At 41.5% G+C, this 23,914-nt stretch overlaps 1 protein-coding gene across 10 annotated transcripts in view; it reads right to left on the bottom strand.

Annotated features, from left to right (window-relative positions):
* EPC1 (enhancer of polycomb homolog 1) overlaps positions 1-23,914 on the bottom strand; it is a 68,343-nt gene that overhangs the window by 36,445 nt on the left and 7,984 nt on the right. For 7 of the 10 annotated variants that reach the window (XR_013946497.1, XR_013946498.1, XM_080579916.1 and 4 more), the window contains exon 1: positions 10,282-15,473. The exons of the other annotated variants lie outside the window; for them this stretch is intronic. Coding sequence is in view for 5 of the 7 variants with exons in the window: in XM_080579916.1 (XP_080436042.1) it covers positions 10,282-10,434 (153 nt within the window). In the remaining 2 variants the exon portion in view is untranslated. Of the gene's footprint in view, positions 1-10,281; positions 15,474-23,914 lie in introns of those variants that run through there. 10 annotated transcript variants of the gene reach the window in all.

The following is a 23,914-nucleotide window of genomic DNA, read 5'->3' as shown; positions in this document are numbered from 1 at the left end:
CATACACTCCTGATCCCACTGCAAAACATCCCTGGATAAGGGACCCTCTCTAGGCCTAGTGACTTCTGTTGCTAAATCTTCCCCTTGATTAACTAAAAAAGGGTTTCTTATCCAGAGTTCTCTTGAGCACAGGTCAAGTATGAAGTCAAACCCAGACTGCTGATAAACAGGATGATGATATCCATAAGACAACTAACCTTGAAAAACATTTTTTTCCAGAAAGTCGTAGCGAAGAAATTACAATTTAATGAAAGGCAAAATAAAATAGCAGATACCTTGCCCCTATTTTTTCAAATTACCAAGGTAAATCAGCTGCTAGATATAAAAAATTATCAAGTTACCAAATCACACCCATGAGCCTTTACCTGCCAAAGTGAACTGATAATGAAAAAGCCGAGGGCTCAGTTTTTACAGGTTTGTTTTCTAAAAGCTTGTAACAAGCACTTCAGAGCTGCTTTTTCCTCAGAAGCTTCTCCAGATTTTCTAATCAAGGCCAAAGATCTCTATTTCTAGGACCTATTTATTTCTATAGCCCAAACTTCAAATACCTAAAAGCTGATTAAAGCTCCCAAACGAAGACAAAATTTAACTACCATATGCCAGCTCAAGGTTCTTCTGCAATCAGAATATAGATGCCATGGAAAACCAGGACAGATGCAAGGGTTAATGCTGAACTGTCAACAACAACCACCAATAAAGCCCTGAAGGTCACCAAAAACTCACTGCCTTCTGTTCCAACCCATCGCTATCAACTTTGGCTTTAATACTTCGCTACCGGTAAGGACATTTCTGACCATCTTCCCAAGACAAGACTCCTCAGAGACAATACTTCTCCAGAGGACAGCTGACAGACTAAACACACAAGAGAAAGGTCTGTTAGTCACTTCTACAGCTCTGGTAAAAGTTCTCTGAATGTGTCACTAATTCCCCCCCCCCACGCTTTATTCCTCATTGAGCAAGCCTTACATTACTGGCAAAAAAAAAAAAAGCTGTTTCACTTCAGTGTTGATACTCATGTTTTTTCCTATCATACGCAAGCAGCTGAATTCTTGTCTACTGGCATGAAGTTTGTTGAAGTCTTGACTTGACAAAACGCATAAGCTTCCCGAGATAGCGATGACTATTAAGTGGCCTTCATCCTACCATTCCAACAGTCTCACACAGCACTTGGCCTCTACCTCATGACTACAGCATCCTTGGCACAAAGCAGAGCCAGCGCACTAATATTAATCATAATCTTCTTCTAACAAAGCAGAAGATAAACAGAAAGGGAGAGCAAACAAGGCCATCACTTACAACAATGAACGCACAAGAAATAAACTGTAAATAAACTGAGAAGCAGCAAAGAACGTGTAAACCTATCCGTAAGCACCTGTAGGCTTTAACAGTTTTGCAGAGGCAATCACTGAAAGGAGTCCAGTAACCATCCAAAACACAAGTTCTGCAGTGCTGACACTCCAGCTGGCTCTTACCTATAAGCCTTTTTCCTCAACTTGCCAATAAAACCGCTGTGTGGTTTCAAATTCAGACATTCTCTGAGATACACCCACATTACTGAATTGTAAATATCACATGTTAAGTTACAATATATGATCTTTCCACTGTCAGTTCCGATTTTCTCTCAGAGCTTTTCAGAATTACCTCGCACTTTTACATAGTGAGAAAAATCAAGTCTCATAAAGGCATGCAGGACGTATCCTGCTGACATACTAGTATGGGATACGGGTGGGGAGGGGAATTACGTAGATTTATCATGCAATTAAAAGCAGCACTTCTTAAGAGAAAATGTAAACACACAGGAAACCAGGAATGTGATTTTATCACCAGTGTTATGAAGAAACTTGAGGAAAACAAAACTATAGAATTTAAAAATGCAAGAGAATTGGCAATTTCAAACATCAAAATCTGGGGGAAATGCCTGTAAGAAAAGACACCAGGTACTATGTAGACAGACTACTACAGGGGATGATAATGACACCAACAGAAAAACAAACCAATCAAGCTACATCAAGTGTTTCCCTGCCTACACCCTGAAGATCATTCTGGGCAAGATCTATTGCAAATCAATTGTTTGTCAAAGTTACCTGCACCCTTCTTTCCCTTCCAAGAAGGGTTCTGCATCTGTAACCCACGATCAATACACTTTCGTAAAACCACAGTCTTGGCACAAAACTCTCAGGTTTTGGAAAGTCTAGAAGCAGAAGCCCAAACAATTTAATTTTTCATGCTAAGACCTTCCTGACAGCCACGCACTTTGGGCTGCGTATCTGATCAGTGAAGAATCTGAAGCCTAGAGCCCTACAAATCCTAACAGGAAACACTCAGCAGCGTTAGGCGTATGCATGGGACAGTCTTTATTTCAAATCTCCTTAAGCACGAGTTTGTTAAGTCTTCCAGGCAGGCTAGAACATCTCTTAACTAATTTCTATTTACAATTAGGAAGGCACAACCTCCAAGTTGTGATATTGGTACAAAGGTATGAATGCAAAATGAAGTAGTTATGCACTCAACAACCATGTTCAGACCAGCCTCGTTGTACCACGTCACTCTGGGCCCTCATAACTGAAGACTGCACAATTTTGTACCAAGATGCAGCGTCACTTCGGATGCTAGCAAGCAATCCTTTCCAACAACACCCTCTTGAAAGCTTCCATTTCAATTCGAAAAAGCATGAATTTCTTAACTTCTGATTAAATATAAAGGAAATGAATCTTCGAGAGTGGTACTTAAACCGTAAGAGGATAGTTTCCTCTCTCGCTCAAAGTACCTGTGCTTGAAGAGATAGACAGACAGACCAGTAGGTTCTCAAATGTTTGTTTCATCCTCAATTCATGCAATTCACCGTCATGCATTTTTTTTTCAAACTAGAGAGACCCTCCCAGAATTAGATTAGTCCTAGAACAAACATACAGCTGAGAAATACAGAGACACCACTGGCAAAGAGGAAAAAGCATGTAGAGAGCTCATTAAACAGCGGGAGGATATACTCAACTGGTATTTCTGTTATGATACGTTAGACCTTTGATGCATTCCTGGATATTAAAGCTAGCTCTTAGAAATAACAAAGTGGAAAAAGAACAAGTAACCTATTACAGATAACTACGGCCAGTGAATTTCAGTACTCTGCTGTAGCAGCGCAGACTGCCATGCACCAACACACACTTCTTTAAAACATTTACTTGAAAAAGTAATGTGTTAACTTACAGGTGTACAAAACCCACTTTGAATACTCTACAGATTGATATTGAAATAAATGCACAAACATTTCTGGGCATGGCCACAGAATTATGGCAACTTGAGACAGCAACAAGCAAAGTGGTATATTCAAAGAAAACGTTAGCACGTGTAAGGGCTGGCCACACTACACTTTTTCCTATCTGAAATCAAATATTACACAAATTAAGTTTAGGAATAAAATACAAGATTTTGGCTATTAAAATCCAAAGAATCACAAAGCCACATCACCCTGATCCTTAAACATTAAAGTAACTCAATTATTGTCCCTTCTGGTGTTAACTTTACCAGTATTTTACTGCATACAATTAATAGATGTCCCTTTGCTGAAATCCATTACACAATAGATCAAATCTGAAAAACAACCATGAAGATAACCTTATCCTCCTCAAGAGAGGATATGAAAATTCCCAGGAAGTAAAACCTTTCTGTAAAAGCGTAGCCCTAAAATGACCTGAAATTTATCCTGAAATAAAATCAGCACCTCCCTTAACTCCAAAAGCTCCCTACCATCATCATTCCTTCTTGTGCCATTAAGAATATTGTTAATAAAGTTACCTTTGTGGATTTTTTTCAGTCCTAATGTAAGTAAATAATGAGAGATTTTCAATCTCTTCCAATGGTTAACTACCCTCATAAACAAGAGCTGTAAATAAGCCTAGCCTGTTTTAAACCCGAACATGCACAACTGGTCTCAACGTAGGCTACTGTGCTACACATAAAACCGCTCACTGCTGCTACAAGCCTCCTCTTTCTGCCAATTAGTAGGAAATCAAGAAAAGGTCAGAAATAACTTGAGCGTGCATATGTCAAACTCATTACTCAAAACCGGTTTACACTTTGCTCTTCTGGAAGAATTCTAGGAGAAATTAAATTGCTTTTATGTACATACATAACTTGCATGGAAATTAAACAAAATAGAAAAAGGATGGCTTTCACGTGGAACACAAGTGCCCTGGTTTGAAATTCTTCTAAAGTGAGTTTGCTATTTAATTCATATCCTGCATGGTGTGAATGACATCCTATTTCAAAACAGAGTTTGGATGCCCTACAGAAGCTTCTGACCCGCACAAAACACCGATGATCAAGTAACATTCTTCTTGCTATTTTCTGTAACCTTAATTACTTTCTACATTGCTCTAAAGCACAGGACATAAACCTTCACCATTATTATATGTTTACCTGATAATGTATACAGAGCAAACATCACATCATCAACTTCCTTTGTGACAATCCTCTGCTCACAACTTCAAGTTAGCGCCTGACTTCTGTGTGGCATAACGTGCTATCGTGAGTCCTGAACTTTCAATCAGGACGGTTAGCCTCCAGGATACTATCAAATCCCATAGCTGCTCTCTGTGCTTCCTGTTCCTAACTGAATGTGGTTAAGTTTTGCTACATCAAAGAGGAAAAAAAAACAAACTTGAGACTAATGATTCAGTCACAGGACCCGTTATGATCTTACATTCATGTAATTCTCACTGCCCCTACCAGATCCCAAAGCACTTAATATCAGCAAACCACGCATCAGCAAAGTAATGATTACTTTAAGAGTACTTAAACACCATATACACAGGTGTTTAATTAGAAGAAAACATACTTTTATTGAAGCACTGACAGAATGCGATTTCTTAAGCAGTAAGAACGTCCTGACCGGAAAAGCTAATAGGATCTTTTCAATGAAACTCAGGTATGTAACTCAAGACCTTTCCTTCACTGACTCACTACATCTCAGCTACACACTTAATTCACTCATTTTTAAATTCACCACAGCCGAGATGGTGACGTAGGCCTCATCTGCTATATTCCATACCAGCTTTTTCCCTTGAAAAGGTGGAAAACAGCTGTTTCAGTAACAATATAGTCTGGATATGCTATCTTCCCAATGCCTCCAGCATGGACTTGGGAGAAAAAAGGCCTATTTTCTGTGTGCACTCCCTGGAGAAGAGCTATGGCAGCTGTGCTCAAGGAAGTTTTGCGTAGAGGATATGATTCTTGAGCCTGGTCGAGGTGGATAAATGTGAATTAACTCACTGCTTTGCTAAGTTAGAGATGCCCTATTAGGGAACTCATTTTAAGCATTTCAAAGCATCTGTATGAACACTGTATCATCATCATCAGGTTGTATATAACATTTCAGAAACACTGCATGGTCATGCTGATATCAGGAAAAAAATGATTAAGAATGTTTAACAATGGCATTTTATCAAATAAGCTTCTCTTGAACATCTCTCAAGCTGGGGCAGGAAAGAGAACTACAGCTATGGATTTGACGAGATCAAAAGCACACATTAAACTATTTTGACAGATAAACACCAGATAACAGAGTATAATAGTTTTTACAGCTGACAACTGCATGTGCAGACTTTATTCCACTTTCTGTACAACCTGTTAGTTACGTTATAACACACCTGAAAAAGAACACAGTAAGAAATGAAAAAGCAGTTGTGCAGCTTGTAATTTCAGACTCTGGGTGCCTAGTTTTTCTGGATACCTAGCTATTAGTAACTAACCAACGTGGAACTGTAAATCCTGACCCCTAAGAACAGAACTTTACACGGTGCATCACGCCTGGAAGAAATCTAGTAGGACAAGGAAGCTGCTACTGCTGAGTGAAGAGTGCAGAGATTAACCACTGGCCCTCACACTTAGTTAGAAGAGGAAGTTAAGAGTAATATAATGAAGCAACAGGACTTCTCACCACTTGCATGATATACTCTCCCCTGCCTCAACACCAAGGACAGAGACACTGGGATTCAGAGATTTTACCTGACAGAAAAGTTGCATGTAACTTGTCCAAACTTTAACGTACACAAGGCTAAATGGAAACATAACATTCAAATCCTTAGTAAAACCATAGTAATATCAGCATTCACATCAGGATAACAAACTTAAGAAAAAAAAGCAGGTTATTTTCCATACCCACACTGAATAGAGACTGTCATTAACTGTGGAAATTTCATTAAAGTAGCCATGTTTTCCTATTTACGTCATCCATTTCTATGATGTGTAACACAGCACTTATTTAAAAGTATCTCTGCTCACACACTGCCTTTGTTGTTGCAGTACTTCAACTAAAGATCCTAAGAAGTTCACGTCTTGATGCATTAAATACACTTACAAGTGTTGACTTGAGGTGCTTCAAAAAAAACATTGCTTTCTTCTTTTTTCTTGGGGGGAAGAGGGGGTGGGGAGGTAGTATCTTTTTAGAAAGAAAATACATTAAAAACCTTCTACAAAATTGAATGTAGCTACAAAGCCTCCAAAAAACCCACCCATCTTAAGTTTGTGTTTTTGATGTAAGAGAGCCTAAAGGCTAAGGTGCTTGTTCTATCTCCTTTCATTCAGGAAAAAAAAAAAAAAGCAGGGAAAGCAAGTAAAGTCTTCCTTGGTATGGCTGGAAAAGCCACGAAGTTTAGGATGCTTGCAAAGCTACACGCTTCCTTTGCGAAACTTAAGTTAGTGAAGAAGCTAAAAAGATTCAGACTATGATTTTTTCAGTAGTTTATCTGAAGTAACTTGAGAAACGTTATCTTTGCTCTGTTTTTCCATCTGCCTGCTTTATGTTCCAGTCTGAAATCTGAATTTCCAGTAAAAAAAAAAAAGGCAAAAAAATATGTCACACAAATTACCATCTTTAAAGATAAGTTCCTCCCAAAAGATAAATGAATCTACCACCATCTACTTCCTTATTCAGGCCGTTTGTTATGAATTAAAATGAACTTGTTACCTGAATCTGCATTACTACATATTAACAGTGACCTCTTCTCTGGCTGCCAAAATCACTGCACTGAGGATGCATTTTGCTCAAAAACAAGACTGAGATAATGCAGAGGATGTTTAGTGTTGCGTAAGAAACGTCCTCACATTTTGGAGGCTTTGGTTGTAATTATTTAACAGATGCATGCATCTCCTGATTGTTTTCAGTCTTAGATTTAGCAACAGCCACTGTGTGTTTACCCTACAAACTCTGGAGCTAACCCAACTGTCAGAACTATCAGTTGATAGCTCCAAGTACCACTGCCTGTGTGCCAGGAGTAAGTAAAAAGGTCTCTAAGTCTTCTACCTCCAAACAAAACCACTAACTGAACTTATGACTTACTAAGCAGGAAGGTACACTTTACTTGTTAACAGAATTAACATCGCTTTAAGGTCCTTAGCTGTCATTTGTTTTTAAACAATTACTATATCCCTCTTATCTGTTGCATACTTTAGAATTGACAAGGTTTTTTTGGCCTTCAGAGGACTCTTACAAAACAGCATTGCTCATCTGAAGTTTCAAGTTGCAATAATGAAGATGCACTATTTTCCATATTTATTCTTTGTAGGAACAGGATGGGAGAAAGATAAGATGAAAGGGAAGCAAAACATATTCCCTTTTGTGCATCAAAACACTAATTAGTCATTTAAATATCTTGTGACTTGATGCTTGAATATTAAATCTCTGATTGCATTTTTCCCTAGGGAAAGTTATTTAGTCAAGAGAAGAGCTCTTAACTCCAAATGTGTGTTCATTTAAAATTAGATTTATGCAAAACTCAAGGCCATGCTAGAATTCTATTTATAAAATACGTTATAAATGGCTGTTCACACCAATGGAAGTCACCCCTCCTCCCAGATTCTTACGGACACTTTGCCATCTGTCCTTAAAGAAACTGATAATGTAAAATATCTATTATTTTAAGTATTAGATAAAAAAAAAATCAAAACCAACTCTTCTGCTGCTACATAATACAATTTCCAGCTTTCCAAAAATCCTTCCTGGCATGAACTTTAGGGAAGAGAACCTAGTAGGGTATTAAGCCTGTAACATTTGCTGTAACTTTAGCAAACCACCACATCTCTATGTTGTCAGCACCAGTACAAAGCTGAGGAGAAAGCTTTTTTGGGGTGATATGTGAGAAAGAAGGAAACCTACCAGGTTTGCAGAAACATGAAGTGAGAAGAAGTTAAAATCAACTGCTTTATGTAAGAAGCTCCTAAAGGATTCAAGAAGACACCTGTGTTTACCAATGGCAAACAAATTTCTCTCGGGTGTGTCTGTGCATGCACACGTGTTCAGAACAAAGGCATGAGCAAACTTTAGCTGTGGAAAGCGTTTACTTGGACCTACTCTGGAGTTTAACCCTCAAAGCTTGATTCTACAAACAAAAGCATCCCATTAACCACAGAAACAAGAAGTCTTATAATTAACGCTGAACAATTTTCCCTTGCTCATGACTACCTCTTCCTCAGCTAGGACACATATCTGTGGGTTTATGGAAGCTATAGAGTTACCCCGTATAATTTTCCATCCCTGCAAGGCAAACAGTGAAAGCGAAAGTTATCTGACATTTCTATGTAAATAAACGCGTGCACGGATACTTGCTGACTAACAAACGTAACAGAATTTGAAATTCTGGTGCAAGCTGAAACTAAGGGTGCTCTCTAATGTCAGAATCTACAGGTATTGCTTCAGAGTACAGCTACTGCATCAAACGAACCGAGGATCTAAGCAGAACTACTTATTGCTTAAACACTACTACTAAAAGGATATCACGATAAAGTTTTGAACACTACCACTTCAAAAAAACACACAAAAAATACTTCAAAATATATATTTCAGTATATGTTTAAAGTTACGACTTGCACAAACTTTGAAATGTTATATAAGTTACATTAGAATGCAGGCATTTACAATAACAGGAAAAAAAAACAGCAGAAGAGCAGTTATTGAATGGAGAGAACATGCAAAGGGCACTAACTGTCCAGAATACATTCAGCCTCCGTGAGCTTTCACTAAAATTCACAGAATTGGTTCACTTAGCCCAACAGTACCACAAACAGAAGATGATGTTTAAGGAAGATTTATGTATTTTAAGTTTTAGAGAAGTAATTCAAAGCTTGCTACTACATCTAGAAATACAAACAGGAACCTGACAGCCTGTCACCTTCGAAGGACAATGGCAGCCTGACAGCAGGCAAAACTGAAAGGGTATGAAGTTGTCACGTTTGTTCTCATCACGATTTCAAAACCTGTTTACATAACTGCAGTTCCACCGTTCTCGCCTGTTTGCTGCACTTAATGCATGAATGGAGAAAACAGAGTATACTAAGGGAATAATTAGAAGACACAAGGAACTACCAGCATGACAGTCCAGAAACACTCAGCAAGGGTCTTTAGCGGTAGGAGTTATTAAATGTTACAGACATCTCAGACTGTGGAGACTTAATTATTACGGGGACGTGATGCTGCAAAGGCTCTAAGTTTCATGCTTCACTGAGACAGCGCAACTGAGAGGAAGCGGTGGATTTCTGGCGCCCAGTTCAGACTTTCTTACGCCGAGAAACGTGTCAGTATGTCGGGACCGACTCCGGGACTGACACGTGCGCTTCCACACCCCGACTTCACCCCCAGGACTCCCAAACAAACCTACCCCGACCCCCTCCTTGCTCCCGGCAGCGCACAGACGCCGGTCTCGCCCTGCCCGCCCCACGCTAAGCCCACCACCACGCGTGCTGGGGGGCCGCAACGCAACGCTCGCCCCCGCTCACCCCCAACCCTCCCGCGCTCTCCCGGTCTCGGCAGCGCGTCCCCGAGCCGTGCGCGCTCCCGCGCCGGCCTCCCCGCGGCCGGCTCGGCGGCGCCCCCCAGCGGGGCAGAGCCGCCACGGCCCCGCCGCCCGCCCGCCTCCCCGCCGCTCGCTGCCGCACAAGGCCCGGCCCGAGCAGCCGGGAGACAAAATGGCGGCCGGGCGCGGGATCACGTGACCCCCTTTGTGCCTAGCGGGGCCCGGCGGAAGGGGCCGCCGGCCGCCCCGGGGGGGAGCGGTGTGTGTGGGGGGGGGGCGTAGGGAAGGCACCGGGAGGGGGGGGGCGGTAACGGGCGGCCGGGCTCGGAGCCTTCCCCCCCCCCCGCTTTCAGCCTCCCCCCCCCCCCTCCTCCCGGCGGGCGGGGAGAGCGGGGAGAAGATGGCGGCCATTTTGTGCTTGCGCAGAGGCGAAGGTGGGGGCCCCGGGTGCGGGGGGGATGGAGGGACCCGGCCGGGGGGGGGGGGTCTCACGTACCGACTCCTCTTCCTTCTCCATGCCCGTGGGCATCTGCGGCACGGCCCGGTTAATGGAGGCATATTCGGCCAAGTCGGGCAGGTCCTCGCAGCGGAAGACGGGCAGCGGCTTGGACGCGTCCAGCGCCCGGGCCCGGAACGACAGTTTGCTCATGTTAGGCGGCGATGGCGGCTCCGGCTGGGGAGGGGGGGGCGACAGCAAGAGCGCTCCGAGCTGAGAGCCGGACCCCGCCGAGCGCTCTCATGGAGAGACCGGGGCTCCCCCGGCGGGGCGGGGCGCGCTCCGACACGGGGCCCGGCGGCGCCGGCTGGCGCGGCTGGGCTGGGCGCTGGCTCCTCTCCTCCGCCGCTCCGGCTCCGCTCAATACGCCACGGCCAACATGGCGGACATTAAACCTCGACTGGCCGCCTCTTTCAGCCAACCCCAGCGCCACAGCCATTCCCACACTGCATCGCGCAGGGGCGCGGGCACAGCGCCGCCCGGGGGGGAGCGCGCGCAGCGCGGGCACGGAGGAGCGCGGGCACGGCAGCGCGGGAGGGCTCCGAGCCCAGCCGAGCCGAGCCCAGCCGGGCCGGGTGGAGGCGGCGGGTGCGGGGACGGGGCGGCGCGGGGGGGGCTTCTCCTCACGGCGCCGCTCCGCCGGGGAAAGCAACCGCCGCTCCCGCGAGGTGACGGGGTTCGGCCGGTACCGAACGTCCCCGCACACACACGCACCTCCCTGAGGTAAAATATTCCCCCGCCACACACCGCAGCGGAGCCTCCCTGAGGTAAAACCAGGAAAAAGGAAACCGGGGTTCAGCCGCCCCGACCCTCACAGCGGCTCGCGGGGCAGCCGGTGCCGAGCGCTCCGCTCCCCCCGTTCCCCTCAGGGCGCGGCGCCAACGGTCACAGCGCGGGGATCGCGCCTGAGGCGGCGGCGGCAGCGCCCCGAGCCCGGACCGAGCCCCCCGGCTCCTGAAGGGAGCCCCCCCCCGTCCCACCGACACCCCCGGCCCCGCTCCGAGCCTCCCAGCGCCACCAGCCCGCGCTCGGCTGAGGGAGACCCGCGAGGAGCTGTCAGCAGCGGCCGCCTGCCGAGCGGCTCCGCGGTTTCTCCGAGTTTTTCAGAAAACTCCGTCCTGCACTTGCTAAGTGCGGGCACGTGAAGCAGTTTAACCCTTGCTGGGGTTTAAGTTATCACTCGGTTACCGGCTCAAGCACGCTCGTTACAGGCAGAGGCTAGAACTAATTGGAACATGTCTCATTAGGTAAGCTAGTTTATGTCTCAATGACTTGATTAAATTGATGCAACATTCTGCTATAAGCAAAGGATGGGAAATTAGAGCCTCACTTATCTCAGTAATGTCTCTCTACTCTGCCCCACGTCGTCCCAGAGCAGCCTTACAAATGTCAAACAAGCCTTTCCCCCTGCCCATCCCTACAGCCAGCTATTTAAGGAACGCAGCAAGTGCTTGAACACGTTAGGGTTTTGCGTTATATCACAACGTAACTCCAGTTCTACACCTAAATCATAAATCACATGCTTTTAATTTTAAAAGTACCAGAAAATTGTGTTTTGTTTGATTTTCAGTATCCCTCCACGTTTCAAGCAAAATCTTACAGTTTTGTTCTGTTACATAAGAATCAGTACAAAACCTGTTCCTTTTCTACCACATATTACTCCTAGAAAATAGAACTTCAGGAAACAGGGCATAAGTGTAACAAAATTATTTTTTAGGAGTCTTGATTCACTTGGTAATTTTTCAAACCCATTATGCCTATAATACGAACAAAAAGTATTTATTTTTACTCTCATCACCTTTTAAATCTGTATTGCAAACAGGTAATGCAGTGGAAGCTCCTAGGAAGAATGTTACTTTTTTTTAAAGAAAAATACCTTTTTTTTTTTTTTAAATATACTTGCATGAACTAAGGACTATCATTGTATTAATTTGTATTTCAGTAAGTACATCAGAACCAGATGTGAAAACTGCACAATGCTTTTTATGCTCATTTTAAAGCTTAAGCGTTCCCTAGCTAGAAATAGTAATCCTAAAGAAATCCTAAAATAAGTTGCATATAAAACATCTACAGTTTTCCACAAATACTGAATAATTCATTTTATCCAACTAGCAGACATAATGCAATGAAAACAAATAAATAGCAACACACTATCATAGATTTCCTTTGACCTAAAACACTAACTGAAAATGAAATACCTGGCAGCCAAGCAAAAAATAAGGCAATTAAATATGACTCTCCAATGAAAAGCAAAGTATAGAAAACATTCTGAACTATAAAGAAAGAATGCTCAAGTTTAAACTTATCCTTAATTGACCTTTGCATTTCTAACCCCACTACAGGCTTCAGAAAAGCGCAGAACATGCAGAATGGACAATAACATTTAGATACAAATAGGACAGCATGCATTAAGACAAGTTTTTGGCCTGAAGCTCTTGGATTCATCAGCTTTTATTATTTTACCAATAAAACAGATTTTGTAGCAGAATTTGATTAGTCTTCAAAAAATACCTAAATTAATTTGCTAGTGAGATGAGAAGTGCGATTTGAAAGCAAGGATATTCCAAATCAATTTGACATCAGCACCAACTTCTGTCAAGGTGATAATAGGAAAAGTATAGAACTTTTTCTGAGGCAGGAGTTTAAACAGACTGATAGTTATTTCTATTTTACCTTCCTTTCAGTTAGGACATGTAGGTATATTTTAAGTTTTGCCATTTTTGTAGCGTTTACCAAAATGCTTACATTACATTTGTAGACATCAGTACTTTGCTATGACAGTTGCCAGTTTAAAATTGGTATCCTGTTTTGCATAATGACCGAAAGGCTTTGACAGCTCTCAGTAAAAGATCAGTAAGCGTAAATTTAGTTCTGGAGAGAAGTGCTATTTTCTTCTTTAATCCTAAAAATAATAAATAAATACATTTATACTAAATTTTAACATACAGAAGATGAACCATTATATGCTATGTTGTTTGTCTGGTTTATTAAATGAACAAACAACATGATAGACAAGCATAATCCAGTCCATCTCTACTTTAAAGTTGAGAAAGTGTATGGTATCTGTTCTAAAAAGTGAAATTTAATGAACTGGAAGGACGCTGAAATGTAAAAAAATACAGAGATTTGAATTCCTGGTGTTTTTTGTTTGTTTTGTTTTTACAAACTGATTAGAATAGTTCTTTGGAGTATCAAAGAAATGCCTCTAACGCTATGTTTTTGCGATCTAAAAATAGTTAAAACAAGCTCTACTAAACTGAAAGAAGTTTGTACAACAGTTTTAATATATCAGCTGTCTGGATGGTAAATATAAACTGATTTCAATATTCAGCCAAAACTACTGGATTAAGATTATGTATTAAGGGAGGGGATCCAGCAATTTGATCTATGTAGCTACAGGCAGGGGTCTCTTGTTAGAGTATCTAACTCAGGTTTATGAAGCCTAATTATTTAACTTGCTATTTTTGTTTCCAAGTTCTACGCAGCATTTAACAGGTTTTTACAAATTTCAGTATTTAGTTTTGTGGTTTAAAATTTCTCAGAGTCAAAAAAAAAGACTTTCAGTAGTTTATTTAAACATGAGTTGTCTTCTGAACAGGTGCCTAATATTGTCTCCTGTTCCAACATCAGTCATTGGTTCTAGGCACAAAATAGCTACGCACAAAGGGCATATAGTTTATACCACACGTTTTGGTGCTTTCTGGAATCAATTAGCTCTATATTTTAAGGATATAAAATGCTAGGAGACAGTTCAACCCTTTTTTTTTTTTTAAATAAGGAGGTATATTATAAAAAGGCAAGTGTAATATAAAAGAGCTAAAAGTTGAAAACAAGTATAGTACAGAGGCTGATTTGTAAAACATAATGGCTGATATTACTTATGAGTTCTCTGTTTTAGTTTTATGGAACGCATATTTATTTGAAAAAATAGATCTTCACAGCAATAGCCAGTAGTAGCAGTGAACATCTGATGTCATTCCACACTCCAGCCTCACTGGAAGATTACTTCCTTGCCTTCCCCCCCAAAAAAAATGAATCCAGAGTCAAGCTAGGATTAGAAATCCCAGTACATTTGACTCTTTACATATATGCATCTTCTCTGGCCCTACTTTTCTTGTGCCTACTTAAAACTGTAGCAGATTTTGAAAGTAGAATATGTTAAGGGTAAAACATTTTTCTCGCTTATCAACTATTTAAAAAGAGTTTTTACAGAAGATGCTACCATGTTTTCATAAACTGAGGAATAGGCTGTGTACACTAGGTTATATACTCACTTCTTTATCCATAAATATTTGCAATTTTGTTTATTTTTTTTCCACTCAGCCTACTTTATACCCAGTTTCTACTATTGTAGAGCTCACTCATCAACTAATTATATAGCAAATCTGATAAGGTGTTTTTGGTCTTTTAGCTTTGTTATGGTTGACTACTCTGAACTGATAAAAAAAGTATTACTGCCCACCCCTGTTTTCAATAATCACGTATTATGAAATAGCAGTTTAGGAAATTCCCATCCTTTGTTTTCTTTCCATAATTTGCTCTTTGGAAAAGTATAGGTGGTTCTTTTGTTCTATGGTAAGAGATGATGGATTCTGTAAGCATATTCCTGGTTTACGTTTGCTAATGATTCTTCTGTTCAAATTTGATTCTCAGCTATCTTTTTGTGCTTATGTTTCATATCATTACAAATAGCTAAATTCTTTTAAGTCATCGTGGTCAACTAACTGGAGTTTGGATTAAAATGAAGTAAGTGTAGGCAAATATGACACTAGATGTTCTTCATTTTATGAAGTTTCACGCTACAGTAGTAAGTAGGCACATTGTAGAAATTACCTTAACAACATAAAGATTTCAGTCACAAATGAACTGGTGTCATTCATAGTAAATTTCACCTTATCTGATGATGTCAGCTACCTGTTATAAAAGAAATAATGGACCTGTCAAACATGTAAAGCATTCAGATACCACACTACAAAGCTGGTACAAAACACCTGCGATAACTTCTGGCAGATTCTGAAAGACAATTTAATGTCTCATAGCTTTGGTATCTCAAAGAATGATGTGGTATATTCACTCAGTTATTTTAGGCATTCACAGTTGAGATGCAACAGGTACAAAGCTTGTCTGAAGTTCTTATTGAATCATAACTTGAAGTAGCGACCAAGTGAATCACTGTTCCTCACTTCTTGTCTCTATCAGGAGAAAGTGCTTTGTCATACACACACACACACTTTTTTTTTTGTTTCTGTAGCGAATGGGAAGGTACATGTACTGCATGACCAATTCTTTTATTACTTTTTTTTTTTGTAAGCACCTTTAATTTACACTTTGGAATACAAAATAGAGCACAGAATGGATAATACAACACCTAATCTTCTATTTCTGTTCCCACTCAACATATAGAGGGTAGAAGCAATCCTTTAGATTCTAAAGCTGCATAATTTTATATCTCAAAAAAAAAATCACTGATAAAATAGGAAGCTCAGAAGCATTAAACATGAGCATTTTTTCCACCATAAAGCCCATGACAGCTAGTCTCATGAACAGTACCTTATGCGAAATGTCTAGTAAAGCAGCCTAACAAAACTACCTGTCCTTAACATTCAGAACAGAAACACAGAAGTTGACAACAAAATCTGAAGTTTCAACGCTTTGTTGCAAGTGCCCATACTTAAAATTGGATAAAGGATTACCATCTGATCAATGGGTTTCACATTTTACAACTACATGAAGGAAGTCACAAGACAGCATTACCTAATGTAAAATAAAGTTAACAAAACACGACAGGCTGAAATGAACAATAGTTCCGTCATTTCACAGGCTCTGAGCACAAGACTGTGGTTTTATAGTGTGCTGCCTTCATTAACAACATTGGCTTAAGATACTACAGTCCTGCTCTCTGCTCTGCTGATTTGTTCTTTCTCCTTTTTCAGATCAGGTGAATGACTGGCACGTGGCTGCTGCAACCTCAGGGATCTGGGATCTGTGAGCTGGGACGCTGACACCAGATGGGACGCAGCTGGCCAGGTGTGGCAGGAGCATTCTGGGCAAAGTTGGCTGGGCTTATTAGCAGAGCTTTAAACTGGATTCAGTGGGGGAAAGGAGATGTAGTTCTGAGTGACAGGGTAGAATCAGGGAACACCAACACTTTAGGAAGCAGCAGGGAAATACTTGAGAATTGTCCTAAAGGAAATACGGAGGGCTCCTCTAAAAAGGTGATGTGGCTGAGAGCCCAGCTGAAGTGCCTCTACACAAGCATGCAGCTTGGGAAACAAGCAAGAGGAGTTGAAAGACACAGTGCAATTAGAAAACTATGAGCTAATTGCTATCACAGAAACATGGTGGGACGAATCACACAACTGGAATACTGCAGTCGAGGGCTACAAACTTTTCAGAAGAGACAGGCAGGGAAGGAGGGGTGGTGACGCTGTCCTCTACGTTGAAGAATTAATATATTGTGAAGAGCTGCCTCTGAGAAAAAGCTACACACAGGTTAAGAGCCAATAGGTAAAAACCAAGGACCAGACCAATAAAGGACGCCTTGTGGTTGGGGTGTACTACTGGCCACCTGATCAATGTACTACTGGCCACCCGATCAAGGGGAACCTGTTGACACGTCCTTGCTTCAGCTGCAAGAAGCACTGCACTCATGCTCTCATCCTGATGGGGGATTTCAACCACGCGGATGTCTGCTGGAAAAGCTACGCAGCAGGCTGTGAGCAATCCTGGAGACTCCTGGAATGAGTTGAAGATAACTTCCTGGTGCAGGTATTAGACAAACCAACCAGAGGAGAAGCGTTACTGGACCTGGTGCTCACCAGTGCAGATGAACTCATTACAAAGGCTAAGACTGGAGGCAGTCTGGGCAGCAGCGACCGTGCCCTGGCGGAGTTCCTGAGCTCAAGAAATATCAACCTGGCAGAGAGCGAAGTCAGGACCCTGAACTTCCAAAGAGCGAACTTCCAGCTATTTAAAGACCTAGCAGATGAGGTTCCCTGGGAAACAGTCCTTAGGGACAGAGGAACTGATCAGAGCTGGCAAATCTTTAAGGACGCTTTTCTTACAGCGTAAGAACTCCCCACCTCCACGTGTAAGAAATCAAGCACGGAAGGCAGGAAGCCGGTCAAAGAGATGTAAGAAGGAAGTGCACAGGCAGCAGAAGCAGGGACATGTGGCCTGGGAAGAACACAGGGATGCTGTCCAGATGCATAGGGATTGGATCAGGAAAGCCAAAGAATACGTGACACTGAACTTGGCAAGGACTGCAAAGAGTAACGAGAAAGGATTCTAGAGGTACACAGGTCTGAAAAGAAAGGCCAAGGAGAGCGTACCCGCTCTGACAAACGAGAAGGGAAAACTGTTAACAACAGTTACCTCTAGGCAGGGGCTGGAGGAGCAAAGTCCCTCCTACTGTAAGCAAAGAGCAGGTTTGATGAAACTGAGCAAGTCCTTGGGTCCTGATGGCATCCATCCCAGGGTCCTGAGGGAGCTGCCCGATGTAGTTGCCAGGCCTCTCTCCATCATATTTGAGAAGTCCTGGTGGTCAGGCAAGGTCCCCGGTGACTGGAAAAATGGAAACATCACTCCTGTGTTTGAAAAGGGTAAAAAGGAAGAACCAGGAACTGCAGACCAGCGAGCCTCACATTTGTGCCTGGGGAGATCCCAGAAAAGATCCTCCTGGAAGCAATGTCAAGGCACACACAGGACAAGGAGGTGATGTGAGACAGCCTGGTGCCCTGCTATGATGGAGTGACTGCATCAATTGACAGATTGACAGGGAAGAACAACCAATGTCACCTATGTAGACTTCTGTAAGGGCTTTGGCATGGTCCCACATGACATCCTGATCTCCAGACTGGAAAGAGATGGATTTGAAGGGTGGGCCGTTCAGTAGATAAGGAATTGGCCTGATGGTTACAGCCATCGAGTTGTAGTCAAAAGCTCTATGCCCAGGTAGAGGCTGGTGACAAGTGGTGTTCCTCAGGGGCCTGTCTTGGGACCGGTCCTGTTTCAGTACCTTGATCAGTGACACAGACAGTGGGATGGAGGGCACCCTCAGCAAGTTCTCAGATGACACCAAGCTGAATGGTGCAGTTGATACAACATAAGGAGGGGATGCCATCCAAAGGGACCTGGACAAGCTTGGGAAGTGGGCCCATGTGAACCTATTGAGGTTTAACAAGTCCAAGTGCAAGGTGCTGCATCTGGGTCAGGGCAATCCCAGACACAAGGACAGACTGGGAGAAGAACTCACTGGGAGCAGCCCTGCAGAGAAGGACTTCGGGGTTCTGGTGGATGAAAAGCTCGACACGAGGCAGCAGTCTGCACTTGCAGCCCTGACGGCCAACTGCATCCTGGGCTGCATCAACAGAGGGGTGGCCAGCAGGGGAGGGAGGTGATCGTGCCCTTCTGCTCTGCCCTTGTGAGGCCCCGCTTGGAGTGCTGCATCCACGTGTGGGGCCCCCAGCACAACAAGGATGTGGAGTTGTTACAGTGGGTCCAGAAGAGGGCCATGAGGATGACTAGAGGGTTGGAGCACCTCTCCTGTGAAGAAAGGCTGAGAGAGCTAGGGATGTTCAGCCTGAAGAAGAGAAGACTCTGATGAGACCTTATTGCAGGCTTTCAGTACTTAAAGGGGGCTTATAAAAAGGCTGGAAAGCTTCTTAAATGGGCAGATGGTGATAGGACAAGAAGGAACGGTTTTAAACTAAAAGATGGGAGATTTAGATTAGATGTTAGGAGGAAATTCTTCACTAAGTGGGTGGTGAGGCACTGGCACAGGTTGCCCAGAGAGGTTGTGGATGCCCCATCCCTGGAGGTGTCAAGGCCAGGCTGGATGGGGCTTTGGGCAACCTGGTCTGGTGGGAGGTGTCCCTGCCCATGGCAGGGGGGTTGGAACTGGATGGGCTTTAAAGTCCCTTCCAACTCAAGCCACTCTGTTTCTATGATTCTCTGTAGCAACACTGTCCCTTCATTCATATCAGGACACCTGCTTATGAAGCTGCACTGAACACCAAGTTGGGGATCTGATCAGATACTTCAACAACTCAAGAAAAAAACAAAAACAACTATATAAATCAGAAGGAAAAAACAGTTAGAAGACCCGTGCTAGAAGTTGTTCTTCAAGCTACAGCTTAATGCCAATGCCCTCTTCCCTCACGTGATCCAGTCTGTGAAAGCCACAAAATTCTGGAATGATAAACTTACGCAAAAAGGATTTGAGAGTGACCAAACTACATGCAATTTACTACATACTCAGGACAATAAAACTGTCATACGCTATATATTTGAAAACCTTGACCTATGAGACTAGTGTCTGAGCTAGTCTATACATGAAGCATTAATTATTTTCTTACAGGCTGGTTACAACTGTGTATGGGTGGGATTTTATAGTTTCTATTACATACAGAACAGGCAACCTTTTTCCACCTGAGCGGAAGGCATTAGATACCATTTTAGCAAAGTAATCCTGCTTGGAGAATGTGTAGGACCAGTCATACATATGCAAAAGTGAAGTCCAGCATCCTCAGGGTAACTGTCTAAACATAATCCTGGAATAATCAATTTACTGCAGGCAGAATTGAAAACCCAGGCTGAACCTCAAAGGTTGTGCCACTGAGCTACATCCAAAAGAGGAGGTAAAGCCAGCAGCAATCAATTCTTTTTCTGAAAAGAAACAAAGCTTACAGAGGAGCAGCAAAAGCTATTACCACACTTCTACTTGTACAACTGGAGGTAGGATCTTCAAGACATTGCAGGCACTGCCTCCACAGGAGGAGCAAAAAGTCTGCAAGAGGCACTAATGACTTACACCTCCTTCTAAAGGAGGATTATTATTTTAAACAGTCAGCATTTGTTCTAAGGCAGACAGAATGGTAGAATAGTCTCTATCTGCCTAAGACATCTGAAAGCACAAACAGTTTGCAGGGTATGGGTTTTTGTTCATTTTTATTTGTTTTGATTTAGGGTGGTTGTGGTTTTTTTTTTTTCCCCTTCCCCTGGCACTGTCCAATAGAAATTAGCTTTATATGGCTTGTTATTTAGGAGACTTAAGTTTTTGTGTGTGTGCGGAAAGCAAGTTATGATGGTAGCAGTGATTGTCAGATACAGCAGTGCTAAAGAAACAAAAATTACTTGTGCTGAGACTCTTCTATACTGAAAGAGATATCTTTCCCTTTTTAAGTTCTCTTGAAGTTTTAGAGTTCAAGATAACTATTCTGAATCCACTTAATGTTATAAGGTAAATTATTTGGAGTTTCTCCTTTATTCTTCAATTCTGTAATATATACTCCCTCCAAAATACAAAGCTAGACACACCTTGAATTCATGCTCTAGTCATCTTTTCCAGCAAATATTCCACAAAATAATATCTAAGAATTTAGTAATACGACAAAGTTGTAAAATATAACTCTTTAGTTAAGTTAAAAATAAATTAAAAAAAGGAGGGGAACAAAAAATCCTGAAATGTCTGACTTTATACTTTATTCTATAGTTTGGAATATATCTATTCATGAGATGATCACTAGAAAAGAAAATGAATTTGTGGTTTTCTAGAATACCAATGCAGTAGTTGATTAATTTTATTATGAACTGGACAACTTACATGAAATATACAATTCCCATTGTGAATTACTTGATGCTCTACTTTTTTTCACCTAACAGTTTCTCTCTTTACTGAAACTGCGGTGTAAGCTGAAACTTTTAAAGACTCTTCTATAGTTATCCACAATTCTCATCTAAGTTGAAGGAGTACTTTCCCCTTCCTTGAGTACTAATAAGTTCAATGCTGAATACAAAACTTAGTAACCAAACCAGCAGATTAACACATCAGATATTGACACTGGTCCTTTTTTTTCCTTAGCACTCAGCATAAGCACTTAATTTCAATAGTATAATTGAATTTATAGTATTAATGGAAATATGTTTATAAACTACATTAAAATAATGCTCCTACTTTAGGAGGTGTAAGTCTTTAGTGCCTCTTGCAGACTTTTTGCTCCTCCTTTTGTTCCTCCAGAACACCTGCAATTTATTTTTAAATTTATTTTTCATTTCAGTTCTTCCTATTCCACTAGCAAATGACTGTAAAGCAATTAATTTTAAAAAGTAACAAAGTTCCAAAATGAAATAGTTTATTATGAATGTAAAAAACTGCTCTAGGGACCACCACAATCTCTCGTATTTGGCTGCCTTTATGACATTCACTGAAGCTTATAGAAGGAACTGCATTAGTGGGATCCTAGGCTGAGCTTGTAGAAAACAGCACTTTGATGCTGCCCCCCCCCCCCCCCCCCCGAAGTCCTTTAAAGAAGAAAAAGGAAATTTTAGGACTTTTTGAGAAGCTCCTAATTAAAAGGCACTACCTATGTAGTCCTTAAACTTTGTTAGTCTTTTGGGCATTTACAATACATTGTTACCACATCATAGGGTTTCTGCAGATGCACCCAAACCCCTCCAGTTAAGCAGATACCAATCAGGTGCTGTCATCAGGCAAGAGGAGTTTATGTTTCAGTAGAACTCTAAGTTTCAGAACAACAAAAAACCAACTTTATCCAAAACATTTTTGATTCTGAAATGCAAATCAATAATAATATTAGAAATCACTATTCATTCTTTTGTCATGCTAATTATTCTGGTAATTAAATACTAGTTAAAAAAGCCACAGTAACTGAAATTTGAACTTGGCACACAGGCTACCCACCCCTCTCTTAAGTATGAACTTCTGAGAACACTGGTTTATAACACACACTTACTGAGTCAAGTGAAGTTCATCACATGATTGTGCATTTCCAGTAGAACGGCAAGAATCTTATCCTTTTCTTGCTGGAAATGCAGAGGATTGGGCTCGCCAAAAATAATAGTAAAAAATATTAAGACCACCAAATTAAAAAAAAAAGAAAAAGAAACACACCAAAGCCACCTTCTCTACCTAACACAACTGCTAATTCATTAATCAAAGAGCTAAGTATAGACTACTTTGATATTCCACATAGGATAAGCTGAAGGGCTAAAAAGGTAGAGCAAATATAGAAATTATGGTTATACTTAGGTTTAATGGTAGGCACAGCGATGAACTCTACCTTTAATCTGTCAACTGACCATCAAGTTAGGAACAAAAGGCCCCCATGCCACTACACAAACCTTAGGCTGCCACGATGTCCACACACTGAGCTGGGATAAAGGGATGAAAGAGTGTACTGGGGCCAAGCCATGTTCATTGCATAACTGGAGAAAGTTTACTGCCGTAATTGTTAATTGCATGGCCCTGTGCATGTATTTGCAACTTTATTGCAAATTCAATCCACAATTTTCAATGATTTTAACTTTTTAAATTTTTTTCTTAAAATAAAGCATTTACTTTAATACCTTACTCTCCTAGGATAGAAACACTATCTTGCAAGTTGCTTCAAGTGCTTCAGAGGTTCTGGACAGAATGATCCAGTCCTTGCAGACCTTCAGAATTATATCGCTGATGTTAAATAAGGCAGAGTTATAGCCGACACCTACTCTATCGTGTCACATGCTTTAAATTGTAATTCCTGGTTCAGAATGAAAGTTGTGTATCTGCTTGCCTCAGGCAATCCAGGAGAGCACTGATTTATACCTAGATAGGAATTAGCTAGATTTCAGATTTTTGAGGGGCAGTACAGTATACTTGCCTCTTGGAATGAAGAGGCATTGCCTAATATACGTGTTTAGAGGGGAGGAACAGCGGGGTGGAAGTTAGTGGGAAATCCAAGCTTTTTTGTTCAGTTAGTTTTGTTTGGTTTTAAATGTCAGTGGCCCTACCTACCCACCTACAGTATGACTAAACTCAAATTCCAGATCAAAGTAATAAGATTGCGCTGTTCCTTTCAAACAACAGATGCTTGTGAAATTCTGGGTTGTTACACTTAAATTCTAGCGACTAGTGAAGTTTGTAGGAGAGTTACTGAAAATATATTAGGAATATAGTAAAGTCACATAGATGTACATAGATGTAACCAAGCATCTAATAAAGGCTATATCATTTTTACTTAGAACCAATAAATTTCTCCAAAGAAAGAAGAAAAAACCCAAATCTCTCATCTTTTGGATTCTGAAAGTCTGAAACTGCAAGACTAACACTTAAAAAATCTGTAAACTGAGGGATGTTTCACGTATAGACATGGCATCCTGAAGTACAAGTTTTTTTAGTTATTTTTAATGGTTAGTTACCTTGATTAGCTTTTGTCTCCTCAGTCTTCAATTTGAAGATTTTTATGGTACTTCTGGATTTTTATTAGCTTATGAAAACACTAATTATTTCAACCTCAGATATGGAATCCTTTACATTACACGCTGTATTTTGATTTATACTTCTAAATTAAGCATAAGAGAGAACACTACAAAGATATTGTTTGTCTTTGGGATACAAACTAATCATGATCATATTTATATGCAAGCATTTGTATACATGCTTCAGAAGGCTCAAATAATACCACTCTATTAGTGGAAAACACAATGAACTGAGTTTGAATGTACATATCCAGCAGAGGAGGCTAGATCTGCATACAAAACCAATTGACAAGACTGTTCGGTGATATTATATATGCATATGTGTGTACCTGAGTGTGTGTGTGTATAAATGATTCTATCAGAGGCACGAAAATGG

This window comes from Anser brachyrhynchus, assembly GCF_964034855.1.
Source record: "Anser brachyrhynchus genome assembly, chromosome: 2".
In the NCBI taxonomy this organism is placed as follows: Eukaryota; Metazoa; Chordata; class Aves; order Anseriformes; family Anatidae; genus Anser; species Anser brachyrhynchus.
The sequence above is the reverse complement of the archived record's forward strand: the minus strand, read 5'-3'. Positions and strand labels throughout refer to the sequence as shown.